At 43.2% G+C, this 12,210-nt stretch overlaps 1 protein-coding gene across 1 annotated transcript in view; it reads left to right on the top strand.

Annotated features, from left to right (window-relative positions):
• The window catches only part of TMEM241 (transmembrane protein 241), a 184,729-nt gene that overhangs the window by 149,047 nt on the left and 23,472 nt on the right, over positions 1–12,210 (top strand). Inside the window, exon 14 of the mRNA XM_006835118.1 lies at positions 10,676–10,740. Within this exon, the coding sequence (XP_006835181.1) occupies positions 10,676–10,740 (65 nt within the window). The remainder of the gene's footprint in view (positions 1–10,675; positions 10,741–12,210) is intronic.

The raw sequence follows: 12,210 nt of genomic DNA, 5'->3' as shown, positions 1-12,210 counted from the left end.
AGGAGCAGCTGGTGGATTTGAACTGCCTACTTTGAAGTTCAAACCGACTTTGCAGTCCAGTGCTTATCCTACAGCACCGCACCAGAACTCTCAAGTTGATTTCACCTCATAGTGACCCCATGTTACAGCGTAGAGTTGCCCCATGGGGTTTCCTAGGCTGTAATCTTTACAGGAACAGACTGGCTAGTCTTCCTCCTTGAAGTCGACAATAGGATTAACTATTATTCATGTCATGTTTTTCTTAGTTTGCTTGTTTCTTCTGTAAAATATAGGAGTTTGTTAAAAGCCACCTAACGCTTTCTAGGTGTAAAGTGTAGCCTTCCTCCAGATAACCCTAATCTGAATTCTGATTTCTACTGTGTTTATGATAAATATTGTTTTTCTGGCCAAATTAATGTCTCATTGTGTATTTGAGTGAGGTGCTATCAAATACTATTAACAGCCATCCCTGGAGTTCAGTGTGAGTTGCCTCTCATTAATAATTACACTGATCGTGGTAAGAAATCATAGAATTGGGAATAAGGGTTAATTGAATATTTAAAGTCTGCCAAATAGAGTTCGCAGCCTCAGCTGTGGTTTGTGTGGAGGGCTTGGAGTAGTTCCTTGCATCCTTGGAGAAAGGAAAGCCTGCCCTCCTATTATCAGTTTTATGTTAGATTTCATCTTTAATGTAAAAGGAAGGCCGAGTTAGTCATATTTGCATGTGAGTCTGCCCTATAGATAGACTCCGAGTCAGACTGACCAGCGCCTCCAGCTCTGTGACCTGTACGAGGGCCAGCCTGGCCAGCCTGGAGACCGGGGCTGCAGACTGTGTCTTGCCTGGAGCTGGGGCCATGCAGAGCAAGTGCACACTGCTGGAGTCCTTCCTGAGCCTTGTTGTGGAGTTAGGGTGTAGAAGAGAACGTCTCCAACGGTCATGCTCATGTGTATCACCTGGAGCTTAGTTAACACGTTAAGATGCTCTTCAGTAGGTCTGGGGTGGGGCCAGTTCCTACAGACTAGCAGGAGATATGGATGCTGCGATGCTAGCGAGGCCAGGGTACAGAAACATCAGTTGCTCTTTTTCTCTAGAAAAGACCCCTTCCTCCATTCTAATACTCAAGTTCAAGGGGAATGCCCATAGTCACATTACCACAGTCATTTGGTCCAGGAGCCAATCAGAACCCTCTACTGGCATTTTTGGATTTGGAACCAGAGAAAGCCACTCTCGGATCTTGACTGTGGAATGTTTCTAGTCCCCAGAGGTCATTAGTCAATGAAGCAACAGTGAAGGGCAGAGAGAAGATCCCAGTGGTTCTCAAGTCCTTGGTTCCTATAATCCTGAGTATATAAAAGGGGATTTAAAAATAAGCAGTCGTGGGTCCTTTGGAGATTTATTATCAGCTCTGATAATCTAGTGAAGTTACATAAAATGTACCAGGTGTGTATATATGCAGCCTCTGCTACTGGACCAAAAATGGAGGTACAGAGCTGCTTACCACACAGCCTGGCTGAGACAAACACACTCACAGGGAATCCCTGATCTTGGGTGTATGGACAGGAGTCTGGCTCAGGGAAAGAAGTGGTTTTTTTGAAAGATGAATAGAGATTGTGAAATTACTCTGGGTGGAGAGCACTTACGGTGAGCAAAGGCAAGATGGTATGAAATTGACAACTAGTTTAAATGGAAGGTGCATGGCTGTAACTGAGGTTGAAGTTGTAGCAGGCACTGGAGGACTTTGTTGTTGTTGATGGCCATCAAGTTGACTTTGATTCATAGCAACCCCATGTACAACAGAACAAAATGTTGCCCAGACCTGCGCCACCTTTACCACCTTTGGTTTGCTTGTGTCCGTTGGTGCAGCCGCTGTATATTTTGAGTGTGTAATCCAGAAGATCACTAGTGTAGTGGTTACAAATCGGGCTGCTAACCTCAAAGTCAGCAGTTCAAAACTACCAGCGGTTCTACAGGAGAAAGATGAGGCTTTCTGCTCCCGTAAAGATTTACAGCCTCAGAAACCCTGTGCAGGGTCGCTATGGGTTGGAATCGGCTCGATGGCACTTAACAACAACAATCCAGCAGATCCCTAGATGGCACAGTTTCCATTCAACTACTAACACAAAGCTGAATATTATAAATGGATAAGGAATGATTTAAAATCAGGAAAGAGGTGTGTCAGGATTGTATCCTTTCACCATACTTATTCAATCTGTATGCTGAGCAAATAATCTGAGAAGCTGGACTATGTGAAAAAGAACGTGACATCAGGATTCAAGGAAGGCTCATTAACAACTTGTGATATATAGATGATACAATCTTGTTTGCTGGAAGCCATGAGGACTTGAAGCATTTGCTGATGGAGACCAGTAAGTATGGATTACCTTCAGTATGGGTTACACCTCAGAATAAAGAAAACAAAAATTCTCACAACTGGATTAATGAGTAACATCATGATAAATGGAGAAAAGATTGAAGTTGTCAAAGACTTCAGTTTGCTTGGATCACAACCAGTGTTTACAGAATGGTGTATTGCATTAGGTAAATCTGCTGCAAAAGACATCTTTAAAGTGCTCAAGAGCCAAGGTATCAGCTTGAGGACTAAGATGTGCCTGAATCAAGCCATGGTATTTTAAATCACCTCATATGCATACAAAAGCTAGACAATGAATAAGGAAGATCAAAGAAAATTGATGCATTTGAATGATGGTGTTGGTGAACAATATTGAAAGTACCCAGGACTGCCAGAAGAATAAACAATTCTGTCTTTGAGGAAGTACAACCAGAGTGTTCCATAGAGGTGAGGATGCTGAGACTTTGTCTCTTGTACTTTGTACATGTTATCAAGACAGACCAGTCCCTGGAGAAGGACATTGTGCTTGATAAAGTACAGGGTCAGCAAAAAAAGAGGAAGACCCCCAATGAGATGGATCGGCACAGTGGCAGCAGCAATGGGCTCAAGTGTAACAATTGTGAGGATGGCGTAGGACTGAACAGTATTTCATTCTGTTGTGCAGAGGGTTGCTATGAGTTAGAACTGACTCGATGGCACCTAACAACAACAACACTAACCTAAAGGTTGACAGTTCAAACCCACCCAGCAGCACCATGGAAGAAAGGTCCGGTGATCTGCATCTGTAAAAGATGACAGCTGAGAAAACCCTATGGAGCCGTGCTGCTCTGTAACATGTGCGTGGTCACCATGAGTAAGAAGCGACTCTATGACAATCTGTTTTTTGCTTTTCCAACTTAGGGGGCTCATCTTCCAACATTGTATTTTAATATTTTTAGAAAATATTCTGTATTGGAAAAATAGTGTTTTCATTGACTAATATTCAGTAGTAGCTTGGCAGGCCTTTTTCCTGAGTTTGTCTTAGTCTGGAAACCCCACTAAAACCTGTCCACCATGGATGATCCTTGAAATATTTGAAATACTGATGGCAGAGAACAGACCACGCATTCTCCACCGTCTGACAAACTGACAGCTGAGGGGTAGACTGGGGCTTGTGAACATGCTGAAATCAGCTCTTGTCTTAGAGTTGTGTGTGTTCACAGCCATAGTTACCACCACAGCCCCATAGACACCATAGCACCGCAAGACCTGAATCCCTATTTGGCAGGATCCCAAAACAACTCTTTTATTTCCTAAAAAAAAAAAATTTATCCTAGGATTGCAATGAATGTTTAAAAAACAACCCTGATCTGCTTTAAATACTAAAACTGTCTAAATAACACAGAGGTTGTGACATTAGTTGACAAAAGCAGGAAGTTCAAAGCCAGACTGCTGACACTGTGTAGCCTTCTGCTGGTTTTGGCTGCGGAGCCTGTGGCTGCCTTGGTGTTTGTTATTCATATCCGCCTGTGAGGAGACATTCCTAAGACCATAGAACTCTTTCTTCTTTGGGAACATTTGTAGTTTTGAAATGCTTTTAAAAGCCAGAGCAACAATTGGTAATAATTGCTACTTCTTAAGACTGTTGAATAGCAATTTCCAAGAGTAAACTTAAGTCTTTTTTTCATGGGCACATTTTAGCCATTTTCAAGGTTTTTAGGGAGAAAAAAAATTATGTTTTTACTGGCATTTTTGGAGGACAAAATGTAGTTTCTTTGAGAGATTCTCTAATGCTTCAGGTGACATTATTGTACATAAAGAAGTTGGAAGTGTTGTGGGGCTACAGTACTTCTTGACTCCCTGGCATACTCTTCCAGCACTCGGGGCCTAACAGTCTGGGCCTGGCTCTCACTCTTTAATTCCAGGAGCTTGGTTTTACCCCACCACTGAATTGGATTCATTTCTGTGGGTCAGGTTTTCAGAACTACTGCGTGATGCAGGATACAGACCCACGTGATACACGGTGGCGCTGATGACAACACAGGTGTAAAGTATGAGACCCGTCTCTCTCTTTTCTGAAGCCCAGGGCAAGGGAAGAGGGGGAGAGGGTTAGAATCTGGGAGACCCACCCACCCAGGTGTGCTCATGCCTAATGCACTAGTCAGGTGGAGGCTGGTCTAGAGGTACAGCTAGATGGAATACAGCTGTTCTCTATACAGGTTTCAAGATATGATTTCTTGGCAGTTGACTGCCAGACCTTTTTTGGGGGTTTCTCTGGGTAGACTTGAACCTCCGGCCTTTGGGGTAGCAGATGAGCATGTTAACGGCTTGTACCACTCATGGATTTCCCTAGAGTACAGACTACGGCAGAATCCTGCTCTGGGGCTGCGATGCACTGAGAGGAATGGCGGGGAAAGGCTCTGTGCTAATAATCCAGGGCCCTGGACCCTGAGTCTCATCACTGGGTACTCACTCAGGGAGGTACCAGTACAAACAGATGTCAAAATCAGTGCCTTCTCAAACACGTGTTCAACACATGATGGTAGCAAGGCAGGAGAGTGAAAGCTGAAGTGGATGTTAAGCCGGTATGTGCTTGGTAGAATCACTGCTCTGTGATCAGAGTTTGGCGTTTGGTAACCTTGTTATCAAGGAGCTAGAAGACAGAAATTAAAGCTATGCTGCGGCTGCTTCCGGTTTGTCTTTTCATCTGCGCACGCATTCTCATGCTCACTCTTTTCTGCGTGCACTCACGCACACATGCACACACACCTAGACCTGTACACATATCAGTGTATTCCTTTGTAAGCCTCCATAGTACTTCAGAATCCCAAGAAGCCTTTCTTTTCCCGTGTGACCCTTTTGTTTTTAAACACTTGTTTTGTGCATAGTGATAAGAGATTTTGTTCCTGTGCTGAAACTATAAATCCCCACTCATGTTCCAGACCCATTTTGAATTTTCAACACCTAATGATCCTCATTTCCAGAGCAGAATCTCACATGAGAAAAAGGCAGTCAGTGCCAAGCCTGCTGCATGAACAGTCGGCGACCTCGGTGCTTTTCACCCTGTGTGGAGAGCCTGCTGAGCCAGGTCACATCTAGAGAGAGGAGACAGGCTTTATACAGATGAGGCAGGGACGGAGGGTGGGCTGTTACAGGTAGAGCAAACACTTGGAAGAATAGAGGCTTCCTGAGGAGCCTCCACAGAAGACTTCAAGATTGAGTCATGTTCAGCAGTGAGGGGAAGGCTGGCTGTTCAATTCCCTTGTCAGTTCCAACTCACAGAGACCCTGTATAGGGTTTCTAAGGAGCGGCTGGTGGGTTAGAACCACTGACCTTTAGATTAGCAGTCCAGTGCTTATCTCACAGCACCACACTAGAACTCTGGGGGGAGAAAGGTTGTTCTTATTAAGTGCTGTTGAGTAGGTTCTGATTCGTAGCCACTCTGTATAGAGTTTCCGAGGAATAGTTCGTGAGTTTGAGCTGCCAACCTTGTGATGCAAACGACCTTTCAGCCCAGTGCTTATCCTACAGACCCACACCAAGACTCAGAGGGAAGGGGAAGGATTTAAGAATTCAGGCAGAGACGAAGAAATGAACTCTTTTAAAAATGCAGTGTGGACTTCATGTAGGCCCTTTTTCTGGGCTTGTGGCTATGAAAGAAGGGTGGCCTGGGGGCCAGGACTTTGCTTCTATTTCTCATTCTCTGTAAACTAAGGGAGTGCTGTACCCCTGTCTAGTGCTGCCCCAGGTAACTGTGCCTGGGACGTTCTGTACCCAGACTTACACTGCCAACCACTTCTGACTTCGGTGGTATCAGTGGAGTGGACGTTTGACTGTTCTTGAGCAGTTCTGAGAGAAGCCTAGGGCATGTAGAAATCTGTCACTCGGTGGAGGCACGACCTGAGACGCCCACAGGCTGAAGTCATTGTGTGGGAGCCGTCACTTAGCCAGGAGGCAGGCTGACTAGCTGCCTAGTGCCAGCCTTTCACCGGCTGATGCTGGTCCTCTGGGAAGTGGAAGAACATTGGTGAGGGAGTGTGTGAAAAACAAAAAACAAAAGTCTCCAGAAAGAACATATGTGGCCAGGGTCGCTGAGGGAAGTGAAAGAAAGTGGAGAAGCTTAAGAAACCAGTGGTTCTGATTGAATTGAGTACAGAGAGGTATACCCAGCTCAAGAGTAGCTCTGCACACACACACGGTCACTGTACATGATACGGAAATAAGACAACATCTTTATGAAATGTCAGTAAGTATGCCAGCTTGCAGAAAAATTGTTCATTGGTCAAGAGAAAACTCACCAGCAGCTTGAGAAGGGACTCAGGAAAAAGGCAGGAGCCTGTATACAAACAGTTCTAGGAAGTGGCACAAGGCAAGGGCTCCAGCCTGGCCACTAACCCAGCCTTATTTTCAAGCAAGGGCTGGTTTGAAAGTTTTAAGATGTATTTTTCTTGGCGTAACGTGAAGTGAATAGGAGCCCTATTCAGCCGAGTCCTCCTAAGCTGAGGAAGCTCCTGGAGGAACTAAGGTACAATCACATGCTGTGTGCTGCAGGACACGTGGGCAGTGACGGCGTCTCAGGCCAGACAAAAGTCCAATGAAAGAGCTTGTCAGAGAATGAGGACAGACACCAGTCAAAGGAAGCCTCATAATACGGGAATGAATAACGATGACAGTTAGGCAGCATCCCGAGCATAACTAATGTCACTGAACTGTGCATGTGAGTATTAATTGAAATGTCAAATGTTTTGTTACATATATACTTACCATTAAAAAAGAATGCCTTAAAGAGCTGCTCACAAGGGGCAGTGAAAATGAAGACAATGGTGAAGAGGCGGAAAAGGCTAGCAGGGCCTTTCATAAAGTCAGTGAGCTGTGCCAACTCCCACAGTGCCAACTAACATCAGCAGGATGGAGCCTTTCTCAGCGATTCCAAGAAACACATGGCCGCTGGCACCATCCCACGACATGCCCAAGCAGTTGCAGGAGGAAAGAGAGACAGTTGTCCATTCATTATGTTTTTTGAAAAAAGAGCCCACCACTTTGAGAAATGTCTTCCCTAAAGGATAAGAACTTTGGGCTTTGTTCTGCAGTTATCTCTTTGATCCAATTTCTACTTCTTTGTTATCCTTGAAGACAATACTCAGATCTTTTTTATTACAAAGATTTAGACTTTTTTTTTTTTTTGTACTGCAGATCAATAAAGAAAGGCAAACTGAAAATGATCCCAATGGGTAAACTACACAAGTTTGAACATCTCACAAAACTCATGTATTTAAGGTTTGTGGTTCCAGACAGACTTCCTTCTGTTGCATTCCAGCCACAAGCTCATAGAACCTCTCCTTCCTTCTCATGAGGACCCACAGAACACTCATCCTAACATGGCTTGCTTCCCACTCTTCTCACTGAAGCCCAAGAAAGTCAATACTGAGGGTTACTTTCAGCATGGAAGCTGTTTTCACCTGAAGAACGCAGAAGTCTGGAGACAGAAAGGCTCGTTTGTTTCCAAGGGTTGACATAGTTGGGTCTTTGGTTCACATACATTCTTCATGCCTACATTGTAGAGGCACCTCCAGAATCTTGACTCTTTTTCAGTGTCAGCAAGATAAGCATAGACTTACTTATGCTTACTTCCTAATTTATAGTGAACAATTTCACATGTTTTTACCACAAAGATTCTACTTCTAGGCTGGCATCTGTCTGTCTCTCTGTCAACCCCACAGCGTCTGCCAGATGCACCAGAGAACCAAAGCCTTGTCAAATTTACAATCCTCAACAGGGCCAGAGTGCCCAGTAAGCAAGCACAGGCTGACTTTTACTTACTTCCTAATCTGTAGTGAACCAGTTTCACATGTTTCTCATCAGATCAAAGACCACAGCCTTCAGTATGGGTTGCACCTCAATGTAAAGAAGATAAAAATCCTCACAACTGAGCCAATAAATAACACCATGGTAAATGGTGAAAAGATTGAAGTTGTCTAAGACTTCATTTTGCTTGGACCTACAATCAACACTCTTGGAAGCAGCCATCAAGAAATCAGTGGTCTCACGTGTAGCAGCATTTGTGAGAATGTCACAGCGTTTTTGTCTGTTTTGCATATAGGGTCACTTTTGCATATAGGAGCCAACTTGACAACACCTAACAACAACAACATCAACAAGAGACATTACTTTCTAGCACTGAGATATGAAGGAAGTATCTTCCTCTTCTTTGGCTTTTAGGTATTTGCAGATAATTCATCAATGAGCTAATTGCTCCTGTCCCTAGGAAACACCTCTTTCTTAGAATGTGGGTCATGGGTCAGGGAGGATGGGCTCTGTAGGAGAGGAGGGTGAGACAGTGCCACAGGCAAGGGCAGATCGTCACTCAGAGTTTTATCCAGAAAATCTGGGAACCAGCTAATGAGCACCTCTGACCGTGGAGATTAATTCTGTGCAGCTGAGACAAGATGGAAATGAGTAGTGTGCATTCTTAATCTCTGTTTCCTGAAATAAGATAAGGGAGATGTTGGCTGTTGGCTATGTGTCTTCTTTTTTGAAGAGTTTTGGAAGAATAAACTGGGATTTGGCATTTTCAGCACCAAAGGCTTTGCTCAGAGGCAAGATCAGGGGCTAGGAAGTTAGGTGTTATGAGGGTAAAAAGGGCACAGAGAGCAAAGGGGCCAATGTTGGGGGCTGAGCTTGTAGGAAAACCACTTCAGAGAAGCTGAATGAAGTCCTACTGTTCTGAGGAACTTTTTATTTTTATTTTTTTTTTAACTTTTATTGTGAATTGAGTGAAGGTTTACAGAGAAGATCATCAGTTTTACATTCAACAAATCATATAGTTGGTTTCATCTCAATGACTGCAATCCCCTCCCTGCAACAACAGTTATCCTGCTTCCTCCATGTGGTTCCTGTTTCCATTCTACCCACCTTTCCATCCCTTCTCAACTTTATCCTTAGGTAAATGTTACCCTTTTGATCTTGAATGACTGACCATTCCATGGTGAGCATACCTCACCAGTGTCGTTGTCCCCTCTATATACCAGCTATCTACGACTTGGCTGAAAATTGAGCCATGAGGGTGAATTCTTTTCCAGACCTGAAGGGTGGTTGAGGACTATAGTCTCAAATTCCTCCAATCTCTTTCTGATCAGTAAGTTTGTTTTTGTGTTGTTTTATAATAATTTTGAGTTTTGTTCCATGTTTTCTGCCGCTCTATCACGGATCCTCTACTGTGATCCCATTCAGGGCAGTTGGTAGTGGTTGCACCATCTAGTTCTTCTAGTCTCAGAGATGTGGAGACTAGTGTTCACATGTTTCAGTTGTCCGTTGGACTGATTAATTCCAGATCTCTTCAATTCTCATCACTCTTCTTGCTTCTGCATATGGAGAAACCAATAGCTGCACTCTATATAGCTGCTCATGAGCTTTTAATATCCCCGATGCTACTCATCAGAGTAGGATCTAGAATATTGTCTTTGTGGACTATGGTATGCTAATTGACAGTAGTGTTCCCTGAAACAATGGTCTTGAGCCTCCAGGCCCAGTTATTCATTGTCTGAAGATGTTTGTTAATATCTAAAAAGTTTTCATTCTTTTGCCCACTGTATGCTCTAGTTTGCAGAAAGGGTAAATACCCATGTAAAAATATCCTCTTACAAACTCTTACATATTTGTGGGATATATATATATATATATATATATATATATATATATACGCATATACATATATATGTAGTCCTGCTGTAGTGCAGCAGGATAATGCACTGGATGCAAGATCAATATGAACCGTAAGGTCGGTGATTCCAACCTTCCAGCCACTCCTTGGAAACCCTATATAGAGTTGCTGTAGGTCAGAACTGACTCGACAGCACTTAGCAAAAACAAACTCATGTATATATATGCGTATATATACATACATACATATAGCTCACTCTTCCTCTAATACCCATTCAGCCTGTGTTTCTGTCCATATGTACAAGCAGAACACTGCCGTTCCAAGGTTGTGTATGTGTCACTGTTTACCTCTGCATACCTCCCTGTGTCTTCACCTGCATTCATCATTCTTCTGCCAGTCTCCCTCTTCTTGTATATTGCCCTCCCCATCACCCAAGTTAACATGTTTCTGCTCCTGAGGACCTCTTTTAAAAAATCATAAACTTTATTTTTCAGAGACGTTTTAGGCTTACAGAAAACTTAGAAAGTGCAGGAGTCCCTCTATGTGTATTGGTTGGTGTGGTACTTTTGATATAATTGATGAACCAATATTGATATGTTGCTATTAGCTAAAATCTACAGACAGCTGTAGGGTTTGCTTTGTGTTGTATGGTTTCACGGGTTTGGATACCTTTTCTGATGACCTTTTGTTAAAATTATTTCCTCAGGTAGCCACAGCTGGTGTATCGATAGTGCTGTTTGATGTGATCCTGACCAATGCAACTGTGGGTTGGTAAGTATTTTGCATAGAAAGAAGAAATGCAAATTAGTTGTTTGGGTTTCATCATAAGTTTGATGAACATTTTTTTCTCCAATTTTGTTCTTAGAATTTTTACTCTCAGATATTGAAGAAAGGGAGTATATATAAGGTATATGTTTCCATTCAAATGTAAGTCCCAGATTAGTGAAGCCTCCTTTAAAAAAAAGTTTTTATTGAAAAAAAGTGATATATCATAAATATACAACTTGATTTTCACAAACTAACACACCATACTCTAAGCAGCAGCCAGATTGAGAAATGGCCTTCTCAGCCCTCCTTGCAACCACTAACCTACCAGGAATAGCCGCTGTTGGTGAAGCCTCTTTCTTCTGTAGCTGTGTTTGAGTTTCTTTATGATCCTTCAATTTAGTTTCTCTTGGATAAGCTCCACATGATCCTTGCTTAGAATGTGGCCATCTATTGTATTAAAGACAGCAGATATTAGAGAGCTGTGGGAAGTGAGCCATTGGGGTTCCTGGGAGAATAACACATGCAAAGGCCCTGAGGTGGGAATATATTTGGTCTGCTCTAGGACCAGTGTGCCCGAAGCACAGGAGTGAGAGGGAGAGGGTAGGACACAAGACTTAAGGGGAGCCAGTGGCAGAATTTAAAGGATTTACCCTAGTGAGTTGAGGAGCTTTACCTCAGTTCACTCATGTATGACAACGCGAAACTGGGACAGAATTTGTAAGATGTGGCTGTGCAGGAACAAAAACCAGAATGGGAAAAATTACAGGTTAACACTCTGCTAGAAACTTAATCTCCCTCTTAGGAAATAAAGGGCAGCATGTGAATTGTATGGCAACCAAATCTCTGGGCTGGAACAGTTGAAAGCAGCAGTGCCCTGCTCAAAGATGGTGGCCGGCTGTGCTGTGCTGTGCTGAGATAAGCGTGTCTCTCTCCACAGTGCTGGCAATAATCCAGGCTCCTGGAAAGGCTCACCACACCCTTTCCTAGTCTCCCATTCTAGAATTCAAACTGTCATTTTCATGAATCCACAGTTCACCAATTTGGGGCTGACCTAATTTAGACGGAACTAGTTTGAAGCCCTGGTTTTGAATAGAGACACACAGCCTTCTGTCTTCTGTGAGGAGAACAGGCTATAGGGGTGGGAAGGAAGCAGAAAGGGCTGTGGCCCTGGTGAGGGCAATGGTGGTTAAGACCAGGTGGAAGCAATGGAGGCAGTCAAAAGGTGTCTGGATGCCTGAAATATATACTGAGGGGTCAGCCACTAGGATTTGAAAGAGAAACCAAGGGGTGTCAACCATGATGCTCAGATTTTTGTGCCTGGACAATCAAAAAAATGAGGAGATGAGGAGAGAAGCATGTGTGAGGAGCAGGGATTTTTTTTTTTTTTTTGCTTTATTTATTTATTTTAAATGTTTTATTGTGAATTATATGATAGTTTACATGGGAGAACATTAGTTTTACATTCATTCTATC

Source organism: Chrysochloris asiatica, unplaced genomic scaffold (genome assembly GCF_000296735.1).
Source record: "Chrysochloris asiatica unplaced genomic scaffold, ChrAsi1.0 scaffold00015, whole genome shotgun sequence".
NCBI lineage: Eukaryota > Metazoa > Chordata > Mammalia > Afrosoricida > Chrysochloridae > Chrysochloris > Chrysochloris asiatica.
This window is presented reverse-complemented; position numbering and strand designations above follow the sequence as displayed.